The sequence below is a fragment of the Colossoma macropomum genome, unplaced genomic scaffold (genome assembly GCF_904425465.1).
Source record: "Colossoma macropomum unplaced genomic scaffold, Colossoma_macropomum, whole genome shotgun sequence".
Taxonomy (NCBI): domain Eukaryota; kingdom Metazoa; phylum Chordata; class Actinopteri; order Characiformes; family Serrasalmidae; genus Colossoma; species Colossoma macropomum.
In genome coordinates this window covers 8466955-8481425 of record NW_023494808.1, presented here as the reverse complement: position 1 = coordinate 8481425, position 14471 = coordinate 8466955, and the positions used below count along the sequence as shown (strand labels likewise).

Genomic DNA, 14471 nt, shown 5'->3' with positions numbered 1-14471 from the left:
TCAGAAAATGTTATTTTCTCACCTCAGGCTGTCAAATCAGAGACATTTTTTTATTTTTATTTTTTTCTGAAATATACAGCATTTTTTTACAACCCTGTTACGTACTTTTAGAGAGATGTGTAAATGACATTTTTGTCATTTACTGTGTCAGTTGAATTCAATACTCTCTAGCAAGAAATATTTAAACAATGCTTTAAGAACTTTTCAAATAAATAATACAATTTCAAAGTTTTATTGTGTTTTCTGTACACACACACACACACATATACACACAAACATATTTACATATTTACACATATATATAATCAGCCACTCTCAGATCACTCTGTCCAAGGGATCACTGTGTATACATACTGGTCACTTCATCAGAATTCCCTTCCTTTTAGCTCCACCTGGAGTTTGTTAATGCCCATTTATTAATTCACAGTTTATCTTGGCCGTTCACAACCCTTCAACAGCAACTTTCATTCAATATATATCAATGTTCATTCCATATATATCAAAGTTAATTGTATATATATATCAAAGTTCATTGTATATATATATATATGTATATATATATATATATATATATATATACTATATATATATATATATCAAAGTTCATTGTATATATATCAAAGTTCATTGCATATATATCAGTGTTCATTCCATATATATCAAAGTTCATTCCATATATATCAATGTTCATTCCATATATATCAAAGTTCATTATATATATATATCAAAGTTCATTGTATATATATCAATGTTCATTCCATATATATCAAAGTTCATTCCATATATATCAAAGTTCATTAAATATTTCCTGTTTGGCTTGCCATATTATGGCATGCAATTTAGGAAATTATTTATATATATAATGACTGAAAAATCTGAATATATGGAATGAAGCTCTGAATATATGGAATGAAACTTGAGAATATGGAATGAAATGTGACGTCATCAAAGCACTTGCACCATCTTGTTTTTTTCGATATGTGATATTATCCCATACGGTTGCAGGCAGTGCGTCACTATGACAGAGTCTGCACGAAATCTAGTAGCATTAATCCTGATTAGTGAAGATGTAATTAACACCCTGGCAAACGGATGTACGAGCCAAAATAATACTAGAAAGAAACATGCCATTCACCTCACAGGAGCAGCCCACAAGCAGCCTAGCGTGCAGAGATTAGTAAAGAGGGGTTGTAGGGAAGGGGTATAGTGTTGGGGTTCCACTTTAAATGCGATCACGTCCCGGGGGTGGATGTCGAGGGCTATCCCCATTACAAGTGATTGCGTCCCGGGAGGCACCTAATGTAGCACCCAACTACGTTTGCAATATATACACTAGCTAGTCCTATCCCGCGCCATAGCCTTGGGGCCTTACAAGATTACACTTTCACTGTAGTTAGTGTAGTCATGTTTTTGGCACAGCCACTGCCTTTAGCTTATAACGGGGCCAGACTGGACCATATCGAAACAGCCGAGAACTCGCTCTTTGCCAAGATATTCATAAATGATTAAAAAGATGAAAAATACAAATGGGTCAAACAATTTACCCAACTGAACTGAAGCAGGGGGTGCTGAGGCTTTCAGGGGGTGCTGAGGCTTTCTGTGCATTACTGCGCTTATCAGTATAAAACTTGCACAAAGCTGTCTTTATTGTTGGTGTAACGGGGGCAGACGGAACCAGATGCTCGGGTAGGGAATAGAAAGGAATGAATCTGTTCCTCCTGACAAGTGATCAACTATAGCGAGAATAGTGGTAAAACCCTCAGAAAAGGGGAAAGTAGTAACAAAATCAATTGCAATGTGAGACCAGGTTCGTTCAGGTACAGGCAGAGGCATGTGTTTACCAGCTGGAAGTGTTTTAGGGGCTTTCTTTTGTGCGCATATTGAACATGATGCTACAAATCTATGTATATCTTGCTTGAGAGTTTCCCACCAATAGCGATTAAGAAGTTGTTGCATGCTAAACTCACCAGGATAACCAAGCTGAGAGAGGAATGAGCCCATGTTATCAAACAATCCCAAAATTGATCGGGCACAAAGAGCTTGTTGGGTGGATGGTGATCAGGGACATCAGCTCTTTCTAAAGCTTTGGCTATCTCTTCATCAATTTACCAATGAATGAATGACATTTGTACAGTGGAAGGGAGAATGGGCTCAGGCTCAGACAGGCTCTCTCTCTCCTGGTCACTCTGATGAATACATGATAGGGTCATTGACATTAGAATTACGGGAGCCAGGGCGGTATGAAATGCTAAACTGGAAACAGGAGAAAAACAGGGACCATCTAGCTTGTCTAGGGTTAAGACACTTAGCAGAATACAGATATTCTAGATTTTTATGGTCGGTGAGGACCAAAAAAAAGGTGAGCAGTTCCCTCTAGCCAGTGGTGCCATTCCTCTAGGGCAAGTTTGACTACAAGAAGTTCTCTGTCTCATATACCATAATTTCTTTCGGCAGGGCTTAGTTTATGAGTGTAAAACGTAACGGGGTGTAATTTCTTGGGCTCTCCACTGCACTGTGATAGGACTGCACCGACTCCAGTCTTCAAAGCATCCACCTTCCAACACAAAAGGCTCAGATGGATCTGGATGCCTCAGAATGGGTGCGGATGTTTAAGAATCTTTGAAGCTCTTTGAAGCATGTGGGGGTAGGCCAAATTGACAACGGCTTCTACTTTCTGATCATCCATCAGAACACTGAGAACTGATAACATAGGAAGGCCACTCTTTGGAGATGAAAGGTTATCATCAAGTAATCGACAGAGAACGTACTTGTTGCACATTTGTATCATAATCAGGGGAGTAGATTTGTATGTCGTCAATGTAAGCAACGTTGAAACTCCCCATTATGTTGCGGAGGAAAACTAGTCTCTAGTAAAAGGTTCAGTGACAAAGGTGATATGATCCACTCCAACAGGTCTTCTATCCGACACAGCGACCTTTAGGGATGTCTGAAGATCTTTTACAGGGAATTGTAGTCACGCAACCACGTCGGAATGGATGAATCCATGCTTGAATTCACATGCTTTCCCAGGGTTGGCGTCTGAGGTCTGTGCGGACGAGCCTGACAGTCACACAAAACGTGACCAGCAGCGCCACAATACATGCACAGACCTCCATAAAGCCGACGGAGCTTCTCCTCCCTGGACAGTCTGGAGGTGTCACACTGCATGGGCTCCGGAGATGAACTGGAACTGGAACTAGCACTTGCGCGGGAGTTGGAGTGAGCACTGGAACCGGAGCTGAAACTGGAGATCACGTGAATGCGGGGAGAACTTTTGTGCTTTTGGGCGCTTGAGTAGATGTTGGTCTAGGCGTATTGGTAAGTCTATGAGCTGATCTAAAGTCAAGTTGTTGTGTTTGCATGCTAATTTGGTAAACTCTTTGGGATTGTTCGTTCCACCAACTACCTGCGGCTAGAGTATGGAACTCCAAAGCGTAAGCAGCCACCGAGCAATTACCTTGTTTGAGCTTGCACAAGAGTTGGATCCATTGGAACGACCATCATGAGTATGGTCAAATACAGTCTTGAAGTCTTTCAAAAATTCTTCATAAGTCTTGTAAACGAGACCACTTTGCAGTCGTCCACTCTAATGCTTTATCTGAAAGACGTGATACAATAAAGGCGATTTTAGCCTGATCAGTACTAGCAGGGGAATTACTGAAATATACTGAGCATTGCAACAAAAAGCCCCAACACTTATCAGGAAACCCATCAAAATGATCTGGTTTACTCACTGGAAATGTTGATGTCTGACTCACAGTTACTGACATGTTAATATGGGAAACCAGAGTAGAAGCAGAAGGAGCAGGTGTGGTCACCTTGAGATCTCTCAGTTGAGCAGCGATGTCCTTGTTCCCAGATAGAAGCTGAGTTAGCTGGGCCTGCTGCTTGGCTTGTTGCTGGGTTAAGTTGCCAACAGAGTGAGTAACATCTGCCAGAACATGCTGGTGACGACTCAGGAGCTGACCTTGGTTACTCAGGACCTTCTAAATCGCCTCCACGTCTGCCGTCTGCATGGTGGCGAAGTATCCTGTAACGGTGCCAGACGGAACCAGATGCTCGCATCAAAAGGACAGTCCAAACTCACAGTTGGTGTACACAAGCAGAAGGTCAAAAACCAGAGAATCAGAACAGTACAAAAGGGCAAGACTAGAATTGTGGTCACAAACAGAAAACAGGTCATACACAAAGTAGCAGATAGTAGAACAGTGGAAACACTCAGTACGCACATGGGATTGAAGATACTTCACAAAGTGACCAAGCTAAAGCTTGGGCTTATATACTAGACTAACGAACACAAAAAACAAGGAACAGGTGTGGATGATTATAAGTCAGGCACTCTGGAACGGAGATAGGTGGATTTCTGAGAATCCTGTGTCACATGCAATGGACTGGCGACCTGTCCAGGGTGTATCCTGCCTTCCACCCAATGACAGCTGGGATAGGCTCCGGCACCCCACCGCGACCCAGAAGGATAAGCAGTTTTGTGTGTGTGAATTTGTTTTGAAAAGAAGTTGCTGCTGTGTGAGGAGTAGCAGCAACTTCAGCATTTCTGCCCTCTCGTCCACTGAATATGGAGATTTATTCCTTGTTTCATAATGTCTTTTGGCATTAAATTCATTAGAGCCTTTTGACAAATGAGGCACACACACTTGCTGTGGTTCTCAATGAAAAAGCCATTACATCGGAATTGTCAGCTCTCACTGTTAGTTCTGTGCTTTTTGTCTGTACTCATGACTAAATGTCAGTCAGTAAATTAACTTTCAGATCTGGTCAGACACAAAAGGCTCTTATACTTCAGCTAACTACATTAATACAGTGTGGTGCACCAAGTTCATGGTACTGCTGCTACCATCAAGTAAAAGGAAAAATTGCAATTTATTATAAGGCGGGTTACGTATAATGTGAAGCTGCGAGCCAATTAAACTCTGTGTGTGGGTTTTTGGATTACTTGATAATTTATGCTAAGTGCCCCCTTGTGCTTTTAGGAGACATAACATTAACTTAGAAATCTGGCATTTGCTGATGTTATGTATCCTGTTTATGTTCTTTGCAAAAACATTGTTTTTTTCTTTTCATTTTTTTTCAATGATCGGATATTTGACAAACATGGGGAAAATTGAAGTTTGTTTTCTGATCCCATCTGACAGCCCTTGTACACATACCACAAAATTACAATTTTCTGTTTACTATTTACACTGCATTGCCACTGAATTGCCAGTTTGTTAGAAATGCCTTATTACTGACTGTAGCGCATCTGTCTCCACACAGTTTATCAGTCTTCTCTCTGTCATTCATCCTTGGTCAGTTTCTGACCACAGTACTGCTGTTGATTTATTTATGTATTTATTTAGTCATTGTATGCTTGTAATGTACTGTTTAAAATATGAGCAATGTATAATCTTAATAAAATAACAATATTGACCCATTTGTAAATTCCAATTTAAAAAATTGTTCCTAGAGTGATAATTTTGTAACAGGAATGAATAATAAATGATACACGTACTACTACTAGTATTACTAGTACTAATAATAATAATGATTATTAGTATTACTAATAGTAATAAATAATAATAAATAATGAAGTCAAGTGTGCTTTTATAACATTAGTGATACAGAACTAATATGAGGCCTGTAAATTATTGTTCAAAGTATAAAAAAAAAATCTTGAAAAAGAAGAAAAATTACTCTTATAGGTCTTTGTCTGCAATAATAAAAATAGCTTTGATGTAAAGTTGTTGAAACATGAAACATTATTTATTACTGTAAATAAACAGTATTTTGTCATATTTTGCCATCATACAGGCAGCAGTAATGATCTCACTCAGAATGTCTCTGACTGATGTTTCTCTCCTGTTTCTGTTCTTCATCTCAGGTGAGTCAGAGCTGTTACTTCTCATCAGTGTCAAAATGTGAAATAGAAACTGCACACTTTAAACTTTATTTTATGTAAGATAATCTGGACAGCTGTGAGTATAGAGTTGAGAATTCTCTGCTGTGTGTTAATTTCTACTTATCTGTTTTGTTCTTAAACACACACACTACTGTAAGACCTGTGGAGCTTTTCACTTTGTGCTTTTATCTCCAAATGAGCTCAGATTATTACAGCTGATTATTCAAATTCAGCTGAAATGAACAGTCTTAGAAATGAGCTGAAGTGGAGACTTTATGCAGCATTTTTACTGACTGAGACCCAAACAGTAATAATTTACACATTTCTGTATTTTGTGTTGCAGGAGTTGTTGCTCAGTATGTGTGGAGTGTGAATTACAACTCTAAATCTATCTGTGCTCTAAAGGGGTCTACAGTGACCATGGAATGTACTTACAAATATCCAAGAGGTCTTTCAGTCCAAAAAGCTTTCTGGACCAAATACTGGATTAGAGGTGCAGAACCACCTGATCTTTTAGCTGATCCAGAGTACAGAGGCAGAGTTCAGTACCTCGGAGATAAATTCAGCTACTGCACTCTCAGACTGAGTGATGTGAGGGAAAAGGACCAAAGTAAATACTACTTTAGATTCATAACACGCACATCTGGAGGAAAGTATCAAGGTGAAGATGGAGTTGATCTTTCAGTCACAGGTAAGATCCATCAGCAGAAATAAGACACTGTACTTCATTCATTGGTGTTCAGGATTTACAAAGCAGTTCTGTAATATAATTACATCCATCCTTTATAGAACACCTGAGAAACACACTGCTTAGAACTGGAGAACCAGAATTCAGAAAAAATAATTAGATAGTTGTGGATTGAAGCCCAAACTGAGCTGCAAGTAGTTTCAAGTTTAATTCTAAGACAGCAGTGAAATATTCACTCAGCTAGTGTGAGTCTCCACAGTGTGAGGTTGTTTTCTCTGCTTCTCAGATCTCCAGGTGGAGGTTCCTGAGAGAGTGATAGAGGGAGATAAAATCACTCTCACATGTAAAACCACCTGCAGACTTACAGTCAGACCAACATTCACCTGGTACAGAAATGGACATCATTTATCCTCCAGTACTGACCAGCTCCACCTGCAGCCAGTCAGCAGGGAGGATGCAGGCAGGTATCACTGTGCTGTATGGAGTCAGAACCTTCGCTCTCCTGAGGTCACTCTTAATGTCAGATGTAAGTACAGATTCATTTATTCAGCCTCAGAAAACAAACAAAGCTCAGAGTTTATGCTGAACTGTTCGTGATTAAATTATATCAATCAGTAAATGCAATAAATATAGATATTTCTCATTATTAACATCATGTACTTAGAGAGGCAGCACACATACCCTTTTACTGAGGCTGAACACAATCTAAGCCTGACTAAAAAACAACCTGAAGTGTTCCTTGAATTATCATAAAACATTTGCACTGGTGTTTTTTATAGTATTGAGACAAATAAATATTGTTTACATCTGTTTATTTGTTTGTTTGTTTGATTGCTGAATTACTGTCCATTTCTGCCTGGCAAGTATTGACCAAATACAATATTTAATGTACTTTCTAGGGAAGTCCAATGATGAAATGCATATCTAATAGGTTATAATAATAGTATAATAGATAGATATAGTAATTATAGATAATAGATAGATAATAGTAATTATTTGTTAGTCTTCAACGAAACAATATTTCATTTTGATGGTATAAATTGGTAAAATTCAAATCTACAACTGCAACAACGTTAGCAATATTAACAATACGTTGAATCTGATGTGAGATACCTGCGTTGCTTATAATGTTAATGAGAAAAGCACCTCCATAACGTCTAACATGTTAATCTACCTCTAGATGGACCAAGGAGTGTCTCAGGTCCATCAGTCCCTCTGGTGAAATAGTGGAGGGCAGTTCAGTGACTCTGACCTGCAGCAGTGATGCAAACCCACCTGTGGAATATAACTGGTTTAAAGGAGCAGCATTAGTAGCAAAAGGAGAGACTTACACAATGAACAAGATCAGCTCTGTGGACAGTGGAGAATACAAGTGCAGATCCAGTAATGGCTACATAGAGAAACAATCTGAAGCTCTAACACTGAGTGTTTTGTGTGAGTACATTTTGTGTATTATGGCGCCGGCGTAGAGTAAAACACGGGGAAACCCATGATTTCCACCATGAGAAATGCTCTTCATTAAACACCAGGGTAGAAAAGCACATACAAAGCTTTGAACTCACAGGGGAGGTCACCACTAACCACAGGCTTCATGCTACCAGTGACTCCCTCTCACACACAAAACACACTAACAACCCAACACAGAATAACACAATAAACTCATATACATACCTCCAACCAATAAACAACTACAGTAACAATAACAAGTCCCTGTTCTGTTCTGAGCATGTGCCTCTTGTTAGCCTTCTTAGTCTCACAAGCATCTAGCACCAGTCAATACAAAATTTTGGTGGTTCTATTTTTTAAAGCTGTAATGTCCTTTCATGATTCGATCACCCACTGCTATTATTGTGTGTTGCTGTTCGTGTGACGGTCAGATCATCCGTTGCTGTTCTCTGATGTCTAGATCCTCCAAAGAGCATCTCAGTGTCCATCAGTCCCTCTGGTGAAATAGTGGAGGGCAATTCAGTGAATCTGACCTGCAGCAGTGATGCAAACCCACCAGTGCAGAACTACACCTGGTTTAAAAGAACATCATTAGTAGCAAAAGGAGAGACTTACACAGTGAACAACATCAGCTCTGTGGACAGTGGAGAATACAAGTGCAGATCCAGTAATGAACATGGAGAGAAATACTCTGAAGCTGTAACTCTGAATGTTTTGTGTAAGTGTGTGTTTACTTGTTCCAGTTATGCAATCTGTTTTGTAGCAGTTCTCTTGAATTTTCTACATAAAAATATAACGTGTATCAAATGTTTATTGAATATCAATATTTTATCATTGTCATTTTGTGAGACTGAACACAAACACATATTAAAAAGTCCAGAAAATGACATTAGAGGCTTAATTCCTAATTTGCACAGTATTATTATTATTATTATTCCACCTTTTTTTGATATTGTTAATTTCTGAGTGCTATATTTAAAATTACACTATAGATTCCCCAATTACAAAACTAAACTAATCTGTATTTTTGAACCTGTATTTTCTCAAAAGGGAATGAATAGGAACAGCTAAGTCTGATAAAAACATAGCAGATGTGCTTCTTCATAATTTCATTATTTTTCAGCATGCAGTAAAACTGTAAAAAGAAAAATGCTGGATTTTCAAATTAAAAAAATTAATCTGAAATTTCCAGAAGCCATGCTCTTGGCCATTTTCCATAAATCTGAGAAGCAATCCGCTAAAAGAGATACAAACTGATTTAATCTGAATTCTTAAAGTTACCTAAAGTTCTCAGACACAACAATGTTAAGCAAGACTCAAATTGAAAAACTTATAGCAACTATAGCGAAGACATTAAACATTGTTGTCAGTACCATTAGTTTGATAATATGCAAGTGGAAAGGTCATGGAACCACAGCTTATCGTCCCTGGACAGGTGCAGCATGCAAGATTTCTCAACACACTCTCAGACTGATGGTAAGGAAGGTTAGAGAGAAAGCAAGCAGCATCTTGAATAGAGTTGCAGGACAACCTGAAAGCAGCAGGAACAACAGTTCTACCAGGAAGACTCATGAAGCAGGAGTAAAGGAAGACAATTTTAATCCTTGATAGGATTTTACAAGTTGAAAAATAAAAATTCAGTAGAAATTCACGCATCTTCAGCATAGGCCCTATCCTTGTGTCCAGGTCTTGGAGTGTCCTGATGTTCACAGGTCCTGCTGGATCAAGATGGCAGGGGTGGAGGCCAAACCTCAGACAATCGGATAGAAAATTGGAATGTCGGCACCTGAAAGTAGCAGAAAAGGTCTGAAAGTTGAGTCATTTTAAAGACAGGTGTACGTCAGAAATTGGTCAGGAGAAATGGATGAATGAATAACATAGCATTGGAGTCTTCCTGGCAGAACTCTCGCTAAAGCTTCCATCTACACAGAGATCAATAAGTAAAACCTGCTCCACAATCATCTCCATTCCTACAACCTTCTGCTCCTCTTCTAGAAAAGAAGCACAAAGATATGTGTCTAAAATGTGTGCATGAGAATGAGAATCTGAACTCTTTTGGAGCAACATACTCTGGTCAGACAAGAAAAAAATACAACTCTTTGGCAGTAATTCAGTCTGTCATGCTTGGAGAAAGAAAGGTTGCACGTAGGACCCCAAAAACACCACAACCAAAGTGAGCTATGGAGGTGGGAGCATCATGATATTTGGACTGCTTCTTTGCAAACAGTATCAGGGCATTACAGGTCACTGAAGGAAACATGAATGGCAGGATGTACTGGGACAAATTTAATTTAATCTCATCTGCTAAGGAACTTAATCTGAGGCAAAGATGAACGTTTCATCAAGACAATGATTCAAGAGTGGTTTCTGAAAAAAAAAAGGTGAAGATGCTTGCATGGCCCAGCCGATCTCCTGACTTCAGTCCTAAAATGTATAGAGGAGAATGTATAGAGGATTTTGAATTTTGATTTTGAAGTCCATCAAAGAGCCTCATAACCTTGGATAATTGACGATGCCCATTTAAATTACTTGAATGTAGACGTCTCAAAGCTGTAACTGTTAACAGCAGCTTTCCACCAAGTTCTAATGTTATTGATTTGTTTTATCTGAATACTTTTTCCTCCTATTAATTACATTTTTAAAACATTTTTGTATATATATTTTTTATATATTTTTGTCCATATTTATAAGTACTAAGTCAAAAGCCATTGGCCTTTATTCCTCAAAGTCATGTAAAAAAGATCACAGATTTGTCCAACTTTTATGACATACAAATTACTCTTCGTAGGATTCCTTAAAGTTTTTACAGAAATGGCAGGTTAGGTAGGTAGGTTTATGTTAAGTTATGTTAAGGAATTTCCCTTAGACCAGGTATGTAATTTCCCTTAGACCAGGGGACCAATGTGCTGTGGAGAGTAGTGTTTAACCCCATCTGATGTTCTGAATTCAGTTCAAGAAGGCCTTGCTAATTAGCTGATCAGCTGAATCAGGTGTGTTTGATGAGGCAGTGTATTGAAATCTGCTGTGTTTTGGTCTGCAAGGACACAGGTGCTTTAGACTGCATTCAAACATGTAATGAGAAAATCACAGTAGAGGCTTGGTTAAATGTGAGAAATGTCTGACAAACTAAAAACCGTTTTTGACCAATTCCCTTCACTTTAGTTTACTCCTGAATGCATTTTGGAATTATAAACCACTCAAACTACCCAGTAAAACTTTACCTCCTGAAAGTGTGTGCAAAAAACCACAGACACCACATCCTGATTAATTCACCCACTCCCGTTCCCTAAATTTTAGATCCTCCAAGAAGTGTCTCAGTGTCCATCAGTCCCTCTGGTGAAATAGGGGAGGGCAGTTCAGTGAATCTGACCTGCAGCAGTGATGCAAACCCACCTGTGCAGAACTACACCTGGTTTAAAGAAGGTGGAAGCTCACCTGTAGGATCTGGACAAAATTACAGCTTTACCTTTGTCTCTAAAAGCAGTGGATACTACTGTGTGGCTCAGAATAAATACGGGTCTCAAAAATCAGCTGCTTTGCCAGACACTTTAAAAGGTATACATAGAAAATTATATATTTCATTACGTTACATGTTTACTGACAGAACTGTTGCTGTTTGATAGGATAGATAAAACATTTGCTCTGTTTTTTTTTGTTCATGTGTCTCAGCAGAACGCTCCATAATTCTGTATGTGGTGGTTGGAGTCGGACTCTGTCTATGCGCATCGTTTTTTGCTGTCATTTTCTTAATGTGGTAAGAATGAGCATAAGTGTGAGCATAATCCATGTATTGCATGTATGTTATTTTGATATACATTCTTTGCCTTTCTTTCATGTAGCAACAGCACAAAGGACTGAAAATATAATTGAATGTTATACAGGTTGATGAATCATTTGAGGTCCTTATTAACTCTTCTCTGAAATTAGGAAAAAGAAGAAGAGAACGATGGAGGAAGATGACTACCAGGTGAGCTGTTAAAGCTATTGAAGCTGAACTGCACAGTTTAGTGTTTGTGCTGCTGTAACTCATCTGGTTAAACTCCTAAAGGTTGTTTCTTACCTGTTGAGTTGCTTTAGTGGGTTATTGCAGAGTAAACACTACACTCTGCATTGTAGAGGAACTCCAGCAGCTGGAGTCATTACAGATCTCTAGATGGCAGTAGTGATCCAAGATGCATCTGGCACTCCAACACAGTCTGTGATTCAGTCTCAGCACCTCCTCACACAAAAAACACATCATGAACATTACAGAATAAAAGTATGGAAGCAAGCAGTGATGTTCCAAAAATATTTTACAATTATTCCATTGGCCTTCATTAAGCAACTGTTCCAGACTTTTGCTTTGCAAGTTAAATGCACTTCATGTTTGTCAGCGAGCTCTTAAACTGATTATATTCTTGTCTCACCAGAATGTTGACCCCAATGCCAAGGACGACACGTACACAGCTCTTGATCTCATGTCCAGGTCCTGTGATGTGTACGGCACACTTGCAGTAAGTGTCACTATAAGAACACAGTTCAGTCAGACATTCAGATTTATAAAGAATTTCTAAAAGGCCCTCATTTCTTCATTTCTCCTCCTCTTCATTCTCTCTTTTCCTCATATCCTCATATTTAGGATTTCAGTTTCCAGGACAGTTTACAGAAGCTTGATCTAAGTGATTTGGACATTTAATCCTGTGAAGTGTTATTCTACTGGAACTATCAGTTGCTGCAGATGGTTCAGAACTATGAAAATAATCTACATTGTGTGAAGGTAAAGGAATTTGTTCACCGTATCCACCTGTCAGATTATCAGCCATTCAGGCTACTATACTGCCGCATTCCTCCAGGACAGTTCCAGAAGTTGAGGCAAGGACTTTCAGAGATGGAGGAACAAGAAACCATATGAAAATCCTGCAGTGGCTGGGCCTGTCTGCTTGTGTGGATGAAAGATGGAGATCTGTGCATGTGTGTAGATTACTGCTGGATAAACACTCGTCCAGTTAAAGATGTCCATGGCATATTCTGTGCAGTGGATCAGAGATCTGGATTTGTCAACATTGAAATGGTTGAAGAAGACTGACAGGTTTCACAACACTTATGTGTCTCCTTGATTTTAACAGGCTCCCCCTCAAGGTGTAGGCAAGCAAGGTTAGAAATCCAACAAATTTCATGCTTTTCATGATGAACATATTCGGGGACCAGAATTTTCTGACATTACTCTGCTACTTACACAACCTTCTTGTTTTTGCATGTAATAAAGAAGAAGCATTAAAAAAAAGTGCAGTTTTCAACAACTTTTGCTCCTCCTATGCTAATAGTCACCCATTTATTTTGTCCACATTAGATGTCATTCGATGGGCTTGACGCTGTACCACTTTTTGCAAACACTGTTCATTTAATGATTTTATTTTTAAAAGTTTCTTGTAATCTTATTGTGTCCAGTCCATATTTTCATCTCCTTGTTAAAGTTAAAGCTAAGCTCCATTTATCACTACAGCTAATGAAAGTGTTTGTGCAATGCTGCTCTGATCTTTACAAGGCCTGTCAGAGCAGCACTGTTGTGCTAGGATCTGATTCTGAGACTGAAATATAAAACAGGGAGGAATCTGATCCAGAAGCAGCTCTGCAAGCTGAGCAAATAGCATCAGCGAGCTGACAATGACAAGCAGTCATTGAAGAATGATGGACTAAAGGTCCTTTACAAGTGTAAGAGTTTATTATCATTAACATTAATGTTGCAATCACTGATGATGGTGAACAGAATAGGGGAACATGTAGATTTCAGTAATCATCAGTGGAGAAAATTAATAACATCAGTTTATTCAAACTCACAATGCTGTGTGTGCTGTCGTGCTTTTAGCATTAGCACATAGAAACTGAGCAGTGTTATCTGGTCATGATAATGAGATGTGTTCTGAGTGTTCAGAGGAAAAGGAAATTCTATTGTAAAGAAATGAAGCTGCTGGTCAGCTGAAGTCACTCACATTGTCTACAGAAGACAAGGTGGTGAAACGTCATTGATTTAAAGTGGAAAATGTTAATAATTTCAGATGGTCCTCATTAATCTTCTTCAAACAGAGCAATTCTTCTAATATTTTTATGATATTTTTAATGAGAATAGTTTTATGTATACAAGAATGACAATAGTCTGAGTGTGGAGGCGTCAACAACGCTTTAAGCACATTCTGGAGCTAGAAGCCCCCCTCCTGGGGCGTGCTAGGGTGGGGGCCCCCCAGGCTAGGAAGTAGTCTGCACTGACAGGGATTGAGGGGAAGATTTGGAAGGGGAATCAAGTTCAGTGGGGGTACCCAGTGCTTCATCAGCCACCCCACCCAGGCTGGATGATGCACCCCACTCTGGTGCTGCTGCAGGGGTCTGAGATAGCTCTTCCCAAGAGCTCTCTCTGTGGTCTGGTGCAGCCCCTGTTATCCAGCCTTTCACAGTGAGGTGGCACTTTGT

The 14471-nt window shown here is 39.1% G+C and overlaps 1 protein-coding gene across 1 annotated transcript in view; it reads left to right on the top strand.

Annotated features, from left to right (window-relative positions):
• Positions 1 to 14471, top strand: part of LOC118797957 (B-cell receptor CD22-like) — a 32139-nt gene that overhangs the window by 7703 nt on the left and 9965 nt on the right. The window contains exons 2-10 of the mRNA XM_036557254.1: positions 6237 to 6584; positions 6868 to 7111; positions 7762 to 8015; positions 8488 to 8745; positions 11325 to 11582; positions 11697 to 11715; positions 11955 to 11994; positions 12437 to 12520; positions 13133 to 13160. Of these exons, the coding sequence (XP_036413147.1) occupies positions 6237 to 6584; positions 6868 to 7111; positions 7762 to 8015; positions 8488 to 8745; positions 11325 to 11582; positions 11697 to 11715; positions 11955 to 11994; positions 12437 to 12520; positions 13133 to 13160 (1533 nt within the window). The remainder of the gene's footprint in view (positions 1 to 6236; positions 6585 to 6867; positions 7112 to 7761; positions 8016 to 8487; positions 8746 to 11324; positions 11583 to 11696; positions 11716 to 11954; positions 11995 to 12436; positions 12521 to 13132; positions 13161 to 14471) is intronic.